The sequence below is a fragment of the Muntiacus reevesi genome, chromosome 6 (assembly GCF_963930625.1).
Source record: "Muntiacus reevesi chromosome 6, mMunRee1.1, whole genome shotgun sequence".
Lineage (NCBI taxonomy): Eukaryota > Metazoa > Chordata > Mammalia > Artiodactyla > Cervidae > Muntiacus > Muntiacus reevesi.
Genome location: NC_089254.1, coordinates 41,807,711 through 41,822,511, shown reverse-complemented (window position 1 = coordinate 41,822,511; position 14,801 = coordinate 41,807,711). Strand labels below are relative to the sequence as shown.

The 14,801-nt window shown below is 36.8% G+C and overlaps 1 protein-coding gene across 2 annotated transcripts in view; it reads right to left on the bottom strand.

The window, feature by feature from the left end:
- Nucleotides 1-3,695: 3,695 nt before the first annotated feature.
- Nucleotides 3,696-14,801, bottom strand: part of FAM185A (family with sequence similarity 185 member A) — a 73,439-nt gene continuing 62,333 nt past the window's right edge. For both annotated transcript variants that reach the window (XM_065938441.1, XM_065938442.1), the window contains exon 8: nucleotides 3,696-9,694. In XM_065938441.1, the coding sequence (XP_065794513.1) occupies nucleotides 9,582-9,694 (113 nt within the window). In that variant the 3' untranslated portion in view covers nucleotides 3,696-9,581. The remainder of the gene's footprint in view (nucleotides 9,695-14,801) is intronic.

Below are 14,801 nucleotides of genomic sequence, written 5' to 3'. Positions count from 1 at the left end.
GTCAACAAAAGACTCCAAACTGCAGTACTTGTATGCAATCTCAAAAACGACAGAATGATCTCTGTTTGTTTCCAAGGCAAATCATTCAATATCAGAGTAATCCAAGTCTATGCCCTGACCAGTAATGCTGAAGAAGCTGAAGTTGAATGGTTCTATGAAGACCTACAAGACTTTATAGAACTAACATCCCCAAAAGATGTCCTCTTCATTATAGGGGGTTGGAATACAAAAATAGGAAGTCAAGAGCTACCTGGAGTAACAGGCAAATTTGGCCTTCCAGTACAAAATGATGCAGATCAAAGGCTAACAGAGTTTTGCCAAGAGAACGCACTGGTCATAGCAAACACCCTCTTCCAACAACACAAGAGACGACTCTATACATGGACATCACCAGAATGGTCAATACCGAAATCAGACTGATTATATTCTTTGCAGCCGAAGATGGAAGAGCGCTATACAGTCAGCAAAAACAAGACTGGGAGCTGACTGTGGCTCAGATCATGAACTCCTTATTGCCAAATTCAGACTTAAATTGAAAAAGTAGGGAAAACCACTAGACCATTCAGGTATGACCTAAATCAAATCCCTTACGATTATACAGTGGAAGTGACAAATAGATTCAAGGGATTAGATCTGATAGAGTGCCTGAAGAACTATGGATGGAGATTTCATGACATTGTACAGGAGGCAGTGATCAAGACCATCCCCAAGAAAAAGAAATGCAAAATGGCTGTCTGAGGCCTTACAAATGGCTGAAACAAGAAGAGAAGCTAAAGACAAAGGAGAAAAGGAAAGATATATCCATTTGAATGCGGAGTTCCAAAGACTAGCAAGGAGAGATAAGAAAGCCTTCCTCTGGCATCAATGCAAAGAATTAGAGGAAAACAACAGAATGGGAAAGACTAGAGATCGCTTCAAGAAAATTAGAGATACTAAGGGAACATTTCATGCAAAGATGGGCTCAATAAAGGACAGAAATGGTATGGACCTAACAGAAGCAGAAAATATTAAGAGGTGGCAAGAATACACAGAAGAACTATATAAAAACCACCTTCATGACCCAAATAACTCCTATGGTGTGATCACTCACCTAGAGCCAGACATTCTGGAATGTGAAGTCAAGTGGGCCTTAGAAAGCATCACTACAAACAAAGCTAGTGGAGGTGATGGAATTCCAGTTGAGCTATTTCAAATCCTAAAGATGATGCCCTGAAAGTGCTGCACTCAATATGCCAGCAAATTTGGAAAACTCAGCAGTGGCCACAGGACTGGAAAAGGTCCTTTTTCATTCCAATCCCAAAGAAAGGCAATGTCAAAGAATGTTCAAACTACCACACAATTGCACTCATCTCACAAGCTAGCAAAGCAATGATCAAAATTCTCCAAGCCAGACTTCAACAGTATGTGAACTGTGAACTTCCAGTTGTTCAAGCTGGATTTAGCAAAGGCAGAGGAACCAGAGATCAAATTGCCAACATCTGTTGGATCATCAAGAAAGCAAGAGAGTTCCAGAAAAACAACTACTTTTGCTTTATTCACTATGCCAAAGCCTTTGATTGTGTAGATCACGACAAACTGGAAAATTCTTCAAGAGATGGAAATATCAGACCACCTGACCTCCCTCCTGAGAAATCTGTATGCAGGTCAAGAAGCAACAGTTAGAACTAGGCATGGAACAACAGACTGGTTCCAAATCAGGAAAGGAGTACATCAAGGCTGTATACTGTCACCCTGCATATTGAACTTCTATGCAGAGTACATCATGAGAAATGCCAGGCTGGATGAAGCACAAGCTGGAATCAAGATTGCTGGGAGAAATATCAATAACCTCAGATATGCAGACGACACCACCCTTATGGCAGAAAGTAAACAAGAACTAAAGAGCCTCTTGATGAAAGTGAAAGAGGAGAGTGAAAAAGTTGGATTAAAGTTCAACATTCACAAAGCTAAGATCATGGCATCTGGTCCCATCATCAGTTCATGACAAATAGATGAGGCAACAGTAGAAACAGTGAGAGACTATTTTTTTGGGCTCCAAAATCACTGCAGATGGTGGCTACAGCCATGAAATTAAAAGATGCCTGCTCCTTGGAAGAAAAGCTATGACCAACCTAGACAGCATGTTAAAAAGCAGAGACATTACTTTACCAACAAAGGTCCATCTAGTCAAAACTATGGTTTCTCCAGTAGTCATGTATGGATGTGAGAGTTGGACTATAAAGAAAGCTGAACACCAAAGAATTGATGCTTTTGAACTGTGGTGTTGGAGAAGACTCTTGAGAGTCCCTTCGATAGCAAGGAGATCAAACAAGTCAATCATAAAGGAAATCAGTCCTGAATATTTGTTGGAAGGACTGACGCTGAAGCTGAAACTCCAATGCTTGGGCCAGGTGATGTAAAGAACCGACTCATTGGAAAAGCTTCTGATGCTGGGAAAGATTGAAGGTCAGAAGAGAAGGGGACAACAGAGGATGAGATGGTTGGATGGCATTACCGATGTGATGGACATGAGTTTGAGTAGGCTCTGGGAGTTGGTGATGGACAGGGAAGCCTGGCATGCTGCAGTCCATGGGGTCACAAGAGTCAGACACGACTGAGCGACAGACCTGAACTGAACTGAACTGAAATGAGCTAAATGCTTTTAGTAATTCTCCCCTTTCTTAGGTTGGTTTTGAAAGTTTTTGAAATAAGCAGTATCACTTAGCTGTGAAATGGTTCCTGGAAGTGGATGGCTGCGGAATCAACTGAGTAGAAAATTTTAACACCTAACCCGAGACATAGGATGACTGTTCCAGAGGGTGATTTTTAATTAAATTTGTAGATTCTGGCAGCTGCATATAAATTAGCTTCTGACCCCTAAGTATTTCGAGCACATAACTGGAAAGATACGCAAGATGCAACTGCTTTCTAAAGGAATGCCTGCCTAGGTAAAACCACAGTATGGAGAAACACACCCATTATGTTTCTCTAGAAACCAGGCAGGGTATTTAACTGCCAACGCTTGCTCCAAAATTCTTTGAGTAAGGTCCTATTTTAAACAAAAACAAGAGACACATTTGTTCATTATGGGGAGACAGATTTTATAGTAGCAGAAATGAAAGAAAAATGGTAGGTGTTAGAAAAGATTGGCTATGAAAGGGGAACAAGAAGTGGAGTGACCAAGTGGTGAAATTGTTAAGTTCTGGGTGCAAATTACTCAAGGTATCCATAATATTATTGATATGTAGGTCTTCAGATCTTAAGCATTTGAAACATATAGGTCCGTGTTCAAGACAGTAAAATACGTGACTTTACCTTTCAGTTTGGACTTGAATCTGTCATCCAAATATGTACCATTCTTTTAATAATTGTAAATATAGTTGACTGCCGTTTATGCTCAACTTTCTGGCTATTGTTGACCAAGTTCATAAACTTTGTCATGAAAATGTTTATATAATTGCAGAAGGTGGAAAAGATGATAAAAATTGCCTTACTGCCTCCCAGTTCCCTCTACTTAATAATTTAACACACACACACCACAATCACATCAAACATACTAACATGAGAGTGTTGTCCAAACCCACACAAATTATAATTTTATGAAGTATGAACTAAAAAGAGACTTTGAGACACCTGACAAAGCTGACTTTTTGCTTCATAAATAAAAAGGTAAAAACAGAACTCCAAATAAATTAAATATTAACAAAAAGAGACTATTACAGGTCATATTTGGAAAGGTTTATTAGAAAATCAGAATTTAAGAGCAAAGAAATACAATCCAATAGATAACATCTATTCAGTATTATATAATTTAAATCTTCCAGGGGTCAACAAGGTTTGAAAGAAAGAAAATTCATAAAATAACTTAGATAGTACATCACTGTAAAAGTAAAAATCTATCTTCATGCAACAGGCTATAAAGTAGTTGAATGCTGCCCCACCACCAGAATGCATTATGCTTTAAATTACATTAAAAAAAAAAAAAAAATCAGTAGCAATTGCATCATATTTGATGTATTTTATTTGTGTATGTATTTGTGATATAGCCACAGCTTAAATTTATATTGTTGTCATAATAAGTGCTAAGTAGAAAACATTTTATACAAGAGCCCTGGTACAAAGAATTTTTAAATAACTGCCCCCTATTACCTATTATTTTTGTACAATTTCTTCTTTTTAAGTGGAAACTATGAACATGATGAAATATCATTTTATGATTACATTAGATTATCCTGAGTAGGCCTGACCTAATTCTCTGAGCTCTTTAGAAGCAGTTATCTCAAGCTGGTTGCAGAAAAAGAACTCAGATAGTCAAAGTATGAGAAGGACTAATTGCAATATTGCTGGCTTGAAAATGGAGAGGGCCACATGAGAAGGGATGCAGGTGGTCTCTAGAAGCTTAGAGTGATTGCCAACTGACTGAATGGAAACATAGATCTCAGTCACACAGTCATGATGAACTGGAGTTTGCCAATAATATGAATGAGCCTGGAAGTAGACTATTTCTCAGATCACCCAGATGAGAATTCAGTCTGGCCAACACCTTAAGTCCAGCCTTGCAATACCGTGGATAGAGAATCTAACCACACTGAGCTCCTCCTGGTCTACAGAACAGTGAGTTGATGAACAGGGTTGTTTTTTTTAAAGCTTGCTGCTGTTGCTGCTGCTGCTAAGTCACTTCAGTCATGTACGACTCTGTGTGACCCCATAGACGGCAGCCCACCAGGCTCCCCCGTCTCTGGGATTCTCCAGGCAAGAATGCTGGAGTGGGTTGCCATTTCCTTCTCCAATGCATGAAAGTGAAAAGTGAAAGTGAAGTCACTCAGTCGTGTCCGACTCTTAGCGACCCCATGGACTGCAGCCTACCAGGTTCCTTTGTCCATGGGATTTTCCAGGCAAGGATACTGGAGTGGGGTGCCATTGCCTTCTCCGTTTTTAAGCTTAATAACTCATATTTTTAAAAAAAATTTAATGAGGTATGGTTGATATACAATATTATGTAAGTTTAAGGTATACAATATAGTGACTGACAATTTTTAAAGGTTACATTCCATTTTAGTTATTACAAAATATTGGCTATATCCCATGTTGTACTATATATCCTTGCAGCTTATTTTATATATAGCAGTTTGTACCTCTTAATCCCCTACCCATATCCAGTTCCCCCCCCCCTTTTCTCTCCCTACTGGTAACCACTCATGTGTTCTCCGTATGTGAGTATGTTTTTTAAAAATTATATTCAGTAACTGTATTTTTCAGATTCCACATATAAGTGATATTATGTAATATGCATATTTCTCTGACTACTTTCACTTAGCATAGTACCCTCCAGGTCCATCCATGTTGCTGAAATTTTCATTATGTTTCATGGCTGAGTAGTATTCCATTGTATTTAAATATTTATTTGTCTGACTGTGCTGGCTCTTAGTTGTGGCATCTGGGATCTTCAATCTTCACTACAGCATGCAAACTCTTAGCTGCAGCATATGGGATCTGGCTCCAACCAGGGATTGAACCTGGTACCCCTGCACTGGGAGTGTGGACTCTTAGCCACTAGACCAATAGGTAAGTTCCTTATTGTACTTATATATACCACATCTTCTTTATTCATTCACTTGTAATGGATACTTAGGTTGCTTCCATATCTTAGCAATTGTAAATGCTATTAATATTGGGGTGCAAGTATCTTTTCAAATTAATGTTTTTTGTTTTTTCAGATAAATAACCAGGAGTAGAAGTGCTGGGTCTTATGTTAGTCCTAGGTTTTTTCTTTTTTTTCTTTTGCAAAACCTCATACTGTTCTCCATAGTGGCTGCACCAATTTACATTCCCACTAAGTATAAGAAGGTTCTCCTTCCTCCACATCCTTGCCAATATTTTTTATTTGTGGTATTTTATGATGATAGCTATTTTGACAAATGTGAAGTGATATCTCCTTATGCTTTTAATTTTAATTTATCTGATTATCATGATGTGGAGCATCTTTTCAAGCATCATCAAGTGATGATGGCCACTGGTATGACTTGTTCAGGAAAAAAATGTCTATTTGGATCTTATGCCCATTTTTTAATCAGATTTTTTTTTTTACATTGAGTTGTAAGAGCTGTTCGTATATTTTGGATACAACCCTCCCATTCAGTGGTTGTCTTTTTATTTTGTTGATGATTTCCTATGCTGTGCAAAAGCTTTTAAATTTAATCAGGTGCCATTTGTTTTTTTTTGTTTCCCCTCTCTTTACTTTAGGAGAGCTCATCCAAAATATTGCTACAATTTATGTCAAAGGGTGTTCCACCTGTGCTTTCTTCTTGAAGTTTTGTTTCTGGTATTACATTTAATTCTTTTTTTTCCATTTATTTTTATTAGTTGGAGGCTAATTACTTTACAATACTGTAGTGGTTTTTGCCATACATTGACATGAATCAGCCATGGATTTACATGTGTTTCCCATCCCGCTCCCCGCTCCCGCCTCCCTCCCCATCCTTAATTTGTGTTTGCATATGGTGTTAGAGAATATTCTAATTTTATTCTTTTACATGTACTTGACCAGTTTTCCCAGCACCACTTATTGAAAAGACTTTTTTCCCATTATATATTCTTGCCTACTTTGTCACAGATTAATTGATGGTAAGTGCATGGGTTTATTTCTTGGTTCTCTGTTCTGTTCCACTGATCTACACCCTTGTTTTTGTGCCAATTCCATGCTGTTTCGATTACTCTAGCTTTTTAGTATGATCTGAAGTCAGAGCATGTGATTCTTCCAGCTTCCTTCTTTCTGAAGATCATTTAGTTATTTAGGGTCTTCTATGTTTCCATACAAACTTTAGAAATATTTAGTTGTGTGAAAAAAATGCCCGTGGTATTTTGATAGAGATTGCATTGAATCTGTAGCCTGCCCTGGATAGTATGGTCATCTTATAAAATTAATTTTTCCAATGAACATGGCATATCTTTCCACCTGTTCGAATTACCTTCAATTTCTTTCATCTGTGTCTTATAGTTTTCCAAATACAAACCTTTAACCTCTTTAGGTAAGTTTATTCTTAAGTATTTTATTATATTTGATGAGATGGTAAATGGGATTGTTTTCTTAATTTCTTTGATAGTTCATTGTTAGTGTGCAAATAAATAACAGATTTCTCTGTATTAATTTTGTATCCCACAACTTTACAAATTTAGTGATAAACTCTAGTAGTTTTGTCAGTGTCATCTTTAGGATTTTCTGTGTACAGTGTATCATCTGCAGTGACCGTTTTACTTCTTCCTTTCCAATCTGGTGGCTCAGACGGTAAAGTGTCTGTCTATAATGTGGGAGACCAGGGTTCGGTCCCTGGGTGGGAATGATCCTCTGGAGAAGGAAATGGCAACCCACTCCAGTACTCTTGCCTGGAAAATCCCATGGGAGGAGCCTGGCAGGCTACAGTCCATGGGGTCACAAAGAGTTGGACACAACTGAGTGACTTCACTTCACTTCTTCCAATCTGGATTCCATTTATTCCTTTTTTTCTTTTGTCTGACTGCTGTGGCAAGAAATTCCAAAACTATGCTGAATAAAACCGGCAAGAGTGGGCATCCTTGTCTTGTTCCTGATCTTAGAGGAAATGCTTTCAGCTTTTAACCACTAAGTATGATGTTAGCACTGATTTGCCATATATGGCCTTTATTATGCTGAGGTATGTTCCCTCTAGGCCCATTTTCTGGAGTGTTTTTAAACATAAATGAAAGCTGAACTTTGTCAAAACCTTTTCCTCCATCTATGGAGATGACATGTGGTTTTTATTATTCAACTTGTTAATGTGGTGTATCACATTGATTGATTTGTGTATACTGAGAAATTCTTGCATCCCTGAGATAAATCCCACTTGATCACCATGTATGATCCTTTTGATGTATTGTTGGATTTGATTTGACAATATTTTGTTCAGTATTTTCACATCAATATTCATTGGTTATAATGGCCTATAATTTGTGTATGTGTATAATTATCTTTGTTAGTTTTGATCTTATGGTGATTCTGGCCATGTAGAATGAGTTTAGCAGTGTTCTTTCCTCTGCAATTTTTTGGAATACTTTAAGAAGCATAAGTGCTGTCTCTAAATGTTTGGTAGCATTCATCTGTAAAGCCAGCTGGTCATGAACTATTTGTTTGTTGGGAATTTTTTGTCACTAATTCAATCTCATTATTTATAGTTGATCTGTTCATATTTTCTACTTCTTCCTGAGTCAGTCTTGGGAGTCTACTATTGATTCCTTTTAGCATACGTTTTTAGGATTTGCCTATTTCTTCAATGTTGTCCCATTTTTTGACATATAGCTGTTTGCAGTAGTCTCTTATGGGCCTTTGTATTCCAGTAGCATCAGTTGTAACCTCTCCTTTTTCATTTCTGACTTTATTGAATTGGATATGTTTTTTCTTGATGAATCTGGCTAATGGTTTATCAATTTAGATTATCTTTTCAAAGAACAAGCTCTTAGCTTCACTGATCTTTTCTGTTGTATTTTTTAAGAGTCTATTTCATTTACTTCTGCTCTGATTTTTATTATTTCTTCCCTTTGACTAATTTTGGGTTTTGTTTGTTTTTTCCAAGATAGGAAAGTTTTCAGCTATTATGTCTTCAATTATGTTCTCAGCCTCTTTCTCTCTATTCTGTGGGGATCCTAAAAGGCAAATAAAAATGAGCTTGATGTTGTCTCAGAAGTCTCTTAAAAATATCCTCATTTCTATTCATTGTTTTCTCTTCAGCATCACTGATTTCCACTACTCTGTTTTCCAGCTTCAGATCCATTCCTCTGTATCATTTAGTCTACTACATTGATTTTAGTGCATTTTTCATTTCAGTTACTGTATTCTTCATCTATGTTTGGTTGTTCTTTTTATTTTTTCTTTGTTAAAAACTTCTAACTTATCAGTCTGTGCAGCCATTCTTTTCCTAAGTTCTTTGGTCATTTTTATGATGATATCCTTAAACTCTTTCTTGGTTAGATTTCATATTTCCCACTTTACTTAGTTCTTCTTCTGGGGTTTTTTATCTCAATCCTTTGTTTGGAACACGGTCCTGTGTTGCCTCATTTTGCCTAACTAGCTGTTTTTGTTCTTTATGTATCTGACAGGTTGGTTGTGTTTTCCAATCACGAAGTGATCTGTGTTCCAGCAGTGCACTCTCCTCTCATCAAAAGCTACATGCCTTAGGAGTTCCCCCTATGAGGGCATGGGTCTTTCTGTTTTGGCAGACTGTGTAGGTGGTCTGGTAGGCTTGGTTGGCCCCTGATCTGTTTGGTTGCCAGGTGCTTCCTTGTGCAGAGGCTGCTGGCCATTGAATGATGGAACCAGGTAATGAGGTGGTTGACTGTAGAGGCCTTAGGGCTAGTGCTGAGTAGTGTCAGCATCCAGAAGATCCCAGGACAGTTATTTTTTAAAGTCAGTAAGTTTGTGGTAATTTGTTACACAAGAAAACTAACAGTGAAGTACAAATTTTGAAAAGGTTTCTCCAAGATATTCCAGTTTGCTGTTTTCAACATCTGTATGAACACTGGTATTTGCTTTTTTGTAGTCATAGATCTACTTACTAGTCGTTGTTAAAAGTTAGAAATATAATTCAAGTCATTCAGTCCTGCAGCTTCAGGGACTGAAACCAGCTTTGGCTTCTAAAACGTACAGTTCCTTTTGGGGCATCAGCCTTAATCCATTTTTCATGTTTGCTTGTTTGATTCAGGAATCCTGAAACAGAAAATTGCATAAAGTTATATCCTGACTGACAAGAGCAATACTGACTGCATATATCCTAACAATATATCTCTAAAACTAAAAAACATTTTAGACAGCAAAAATCTTAGTAAAGACAGCCTTAATTGGAAGAGTTGCAAAGAGGTTAGTTACCTGGGCTTGTTCTCTCCTTTCTTTTCCTCAAAACAACATGGAAAGGGAAACTACTCTGTTTTTTATTCATTCATTTTTGTATGTAGGTTTTAAAAAGACCTTTATTTAAGTATAACTGACTAAATAATACATGTATTTAAAGTATGTAATGTAATAAGCTTTTACATATGAAAAAGTCTGAAAAACCATCCTCAAGAGGTTTGACAGAAAACAACAAAATTCTGTAAAGCAATTATCCTTCAGTTTAAAAAAAAAAGGATAATGAACATATCCACACTCACAAAAGTTTCCTTGTGTCCCTTTGTAATATTTCCCTCCTGCCCTGCCATGCCTGTCGTATCTGCACCTCTTCCAATCTCTCAACAATTACTAACCTACTTTGTGTCACTATGAATTAGTTGCATTTTCTAAGATTTTAATAAATAGAATCATACAATATGTACCCTATGTAGTCTTTTAAAAAATATCTAGGTTCTTTCAGCATAATTATTTTGAGGTTTGTTCACACTGTAGCATGTTTCAGGTGGTTTCCTTACACACATGCTGATCCGTACTTTGCTAAATAGTCATGGGCACCCTGTAACTCGGCTCACTCTGGAACTTTCTCTTGTTAACTCTAGCAGCCCTTATCTCTTCCATGTGGTGAATATGTTGGGCTCTGCCTCTGTTACCCCTCTCCCTGCCCTACAGCGTGGAAACCCTGAAGCTAATAGGCTATGGCAATCATTGTGCTCACCTGTTTTTTTTTTTTTTTTTTTTTGCCATCTCTAGTCTTCTAGTTCTTTTTTCTTTCAATTAAGATAGTTAAGATGTTATACCTCTGGAGCTCCACTGCAATTCTGGACTTAAGAAACCAGTCAAATCTCAACTGAGGAATATTGTGACTACACTGTCTCAATTCATCATATACATTTTCTTTGTTGAATCCAAGCACACAAATCAGGAAACAAACTCTCTTCTCTACCACAGTTTCTTCCTTCCTTAGTATATATGATGTTCCCACCTGCTGAAAAGGTACTTTGTACCATTCAGTCTTTGTGTCAAGACTTGGAATCTTTCTTTGACACAAACTCTCTGAATTCTTGCCTCTCCCCTTTGATCTGAGACATAATCTTATCTATTTCTTTACTGCATCTTTAGCAAAAGACAGTTGAGTATTCAATGACTTCCTCTGGAGATTTTTCCTTCCATTTCTTTTGCTGTATTTCCAGTATCATCATATCCCAATTTCTCATGAAACTGCTTAATCTTTGTCATTCAACTGGTGAATCTTTGTGTTAGAGGCTTCTCTTTTTCCTCTAATCTTCATTATTAAGGGATTCACAATTTTGTCAATTTTAATCTCTTCATCTTTTTGTGCCTGTACTGCATTTAATAGATCATGATTTCAAGGTATCTATAACCAACAGTTTTTCTCTAGTATAGAATTTCTTTTTCTAGTAATTAAAACAAACATAGAGGAAAGAACTGGTAATTCTGAATCAGTTCAGTTCAGTTGCTCAGTCATGTCTGACTCTTTGTAACCCCATGGACTGCAGCACACCAGGCTTCCCTATCCATCACCATCTTCCAGAGGTTGCTCAAACTCTTCTCCTCCTGCCTTCAATCTTGCCCAGCATCAGCGTATTTCCAGTGAGTCAGTTCTTCACATTAGGTGACCAAAGTATTGGAGTTTCAGCTTCAACATCTGTTCTTCCAATGAATATTCAGGACTGATTTCCTTTAGGATTGACTGATTTGATCTCCTTGCAGTCCAAGGGACTTTCAAGAGTCTTCTCCAACACCACAGTACAAAAGCATGAACTCTTTGGTAATTCTGGATACCAGTTGTTAAAACAACCAGGAATAATTAGAACTATTATTTTTTTTACACATTTTAGCAACAATAGTAAAGTGTCAAAAATAGTAAGGGTTTCCCAAATACCTAAGATCGTTTGTTGTTCAGTCGCTCAGTCGTGTCTGACTCTTTGTGACCCCATGGACTGCAGCATGCCCGTTCTTCCCTGTTCTTCACCATCTCCTGGAGTTTGCTCAAACTCATGCCCATTGAGTCAGTGATGCCATCCAACCATCTCATTGTCTGTCATCCCCTTCTCCTCCTTTCCATAAGCAAGCAACTCATGATTGGGGAGGTAAAATCTTAAAAAGTAAGACCTTTTACCTCCCCAATTATGAGTTTCAGGCTTATGGAAAGAGAAGCCAAATCTACCTATTTCCTCTATTCCTGCAGCAATAGAGACCATGCACAGTGCTATTACTACTAACAAACTGAACAAACAAGTGATTTTAGCTTATGAAAAATACTCACAAGCAAGACAGTTTATAAAGTTCCTTTTAGCTTGCAGGAAAAGAGCTTTCTCTTGCCAATAAGTAATTCACTAAAAGCTCTGAACTTTGGGTTGAATCTGTGGAGACTCTAATTCTAATTTATAAAGTTTATAAATTCCTTCCTACAAAAATCTTGTAACATGGATTGGAACTTGGGATTGCAGAAACCTTGTTCCTTTTTAAATTCCCTTTGCCAATGAAAATCAGGCAATATTTTTTGACCAGGAAATGGGAAATGACTACTCTATCCCCATGTGACTTGGCTTCCATTAATTGGGAAAAAAAGTTTATTCTCAGGATGTTTTTAAACTTATGCATTTGCTCTCAAAATCTGCCATGTTCAAATTTACCCAAGTATATAAATATTCAAGTTGTACATTTATATGATTGATTGATTTCCAAATACCTAATTGAGAGGTGTTACACTTATTTAACCCAAAATGAACCTGATCTAATCAGCACTAGCCATGGACAAAGATAGGGCTGTAAGGAGTAACTGGCAATATTTCTGTCTCTTATTTAAAAATAGGCTTAAGCATCTTCACTAAGGTAAGCCTCTTCCTGCTACCCACTCTACCACTCCCCACTCCAAACCCTGTAACTGACTTTGTTTACTTACATTGGGTTCAGAGGGATAATTCTGGTGCTGTCTTATTAGGAACCAATTAAATTTCAGTGCATCACAGTTGGAGGATTCCCTCTTTTACATTATAAACACTAATGACCGCCCAAAGTGGGAAGCACCATGCTAAGTATCTTAGGGAAGTTTAAACAATGTAAAGAGACATGCTAAAATCCTCAAGAAGCTCACCAGCTGGCTAGGAAAATAAATTATACACTTAAGAAAAAGCATGAAAATAATTACTTTGAAATCTTATTATTTTATGTATTTCACAAACAAAAGCTCTAATACCAAACACAAGCACACAACCAAATATTTTAATGTTGTCAACATTCTTAAACTGTTTATATACAGGCTTCCCTTGACAAAAGTGCAACCCAGGACATCTTAACAAATTTCTACAAGAAAGTATTTTTGAGCTAGTTTTAATGTGACCCATCATTGTATTTTCTCTCAATTATCATGGAAAATGACAAAGTCAACAGTAGACTAGGCTTTGAGCAAGTATACAACTAATCAGTTTTGCCCAAGAAATATTATTCTGTGTCTAATACCACCAACTGTATTTCTCATCTCAGATAATGCAGCTTTCATTTCTAGAAATTCAATTTTAGTCTGGCTATTTTCACTCAGCATAATGCCTTCAGGTTCTAGCAAAGTTGTATTAATAGATCGTTCTCTTTCATTATTGAACAGTACTCCATTGTATGGACATATCACACAGTGTGTGTGACAATTTACTGGTAGAAGTATATTTTAGTCATTTCAAGTTTTGGGCTATTTCAAATAAAGCTATGAATACTTGTGTACAGGTTTTTACATGAAACAGTAAGCTTCACTTCTCCAAGGTAAAAGCCCAGGAATGTCATATGGATCATATGGTAGTTTCACACTTAGTTTTCTTTTTTTTTAACAAAATGCCAGACTTAATTCAGTGGCTATATTATTTTACACACCCAACAGCAAAGCAGGAGAGACCCAATCTCTCCACATCCTTGCCAGTATTTGATATTATCAGTATTTCTTATTTTGGCCATGCTAATAGATATGTAGTAACATCTCATTCTGGTTTTAATTCATATTTTAATTCATATCTCATGACTGATTAGCGATATTGAACATGTTTTTGTGTTTTTACTTGCTATCTTAAATTTTCTATGGCTGTTTCTTAAATTTCACATTATTATACTTCTATGTGCACAAATCTTTTTTTCTTCATTACTGGGAAGAGTTTCCTCAGGGTAAGATTTGGCTACAGTTCAGTCTTTCTTGAATGACCAAAATAAACATGAAAACAAAACCAACTTAAAAAGAAACAAACCTAGGCATCACACGCAGAGTTCACATGCTCTAAGACTGGGGTCTGCACTTTGATCTCTAGTCTAGGGAGTCAGCAAATTATGGGCTACAGGCCAAATCTGGCCTGAGGCCTATTTTTATAGCCTAAGAGCTAAGAATGACTTCTACATTTTTAAAGGGTTATAAAAAACAAAAGAGAATACACAACAGAAACCATATGTAGCCAGAAAAATCTAACATTTACAATCTGTCCTTAACAGGTAAAGTTTGTGGATGAATAGAAACAAAACCTGATCTTCCTTTTTTGGTACACCTTAACAAACAAAGCTGATGTCTATCTATTACACTCCCAGGATCTTAAACTTTAATAAAATGGAGAAACAAAATACCATAATAGCACAAATAATCTGAAGGCAGTTTCTACATTAATTCTGTCAAAGTATTTTTCAGCAGCCAGCCATAAACCTAGAGCATTCTTCAATGTTACCAAATTTCTTCCTTGTCATCCTGAAGCACATCTACATGACTGACAAATCAATATTTCTCCAAATGCTATAAACTGGAAGAAAACAAAAACTTGTGTGTTCTAAAAAAAAGTTATTCCTATGAGTCATATCAAAAGATTAAACTTTTTTTCTTGTTTGGAGAGAAAATATTGTCTCTAGCTCTTAAAAGTGGCATCCTGTGGTCTCAGTCTCA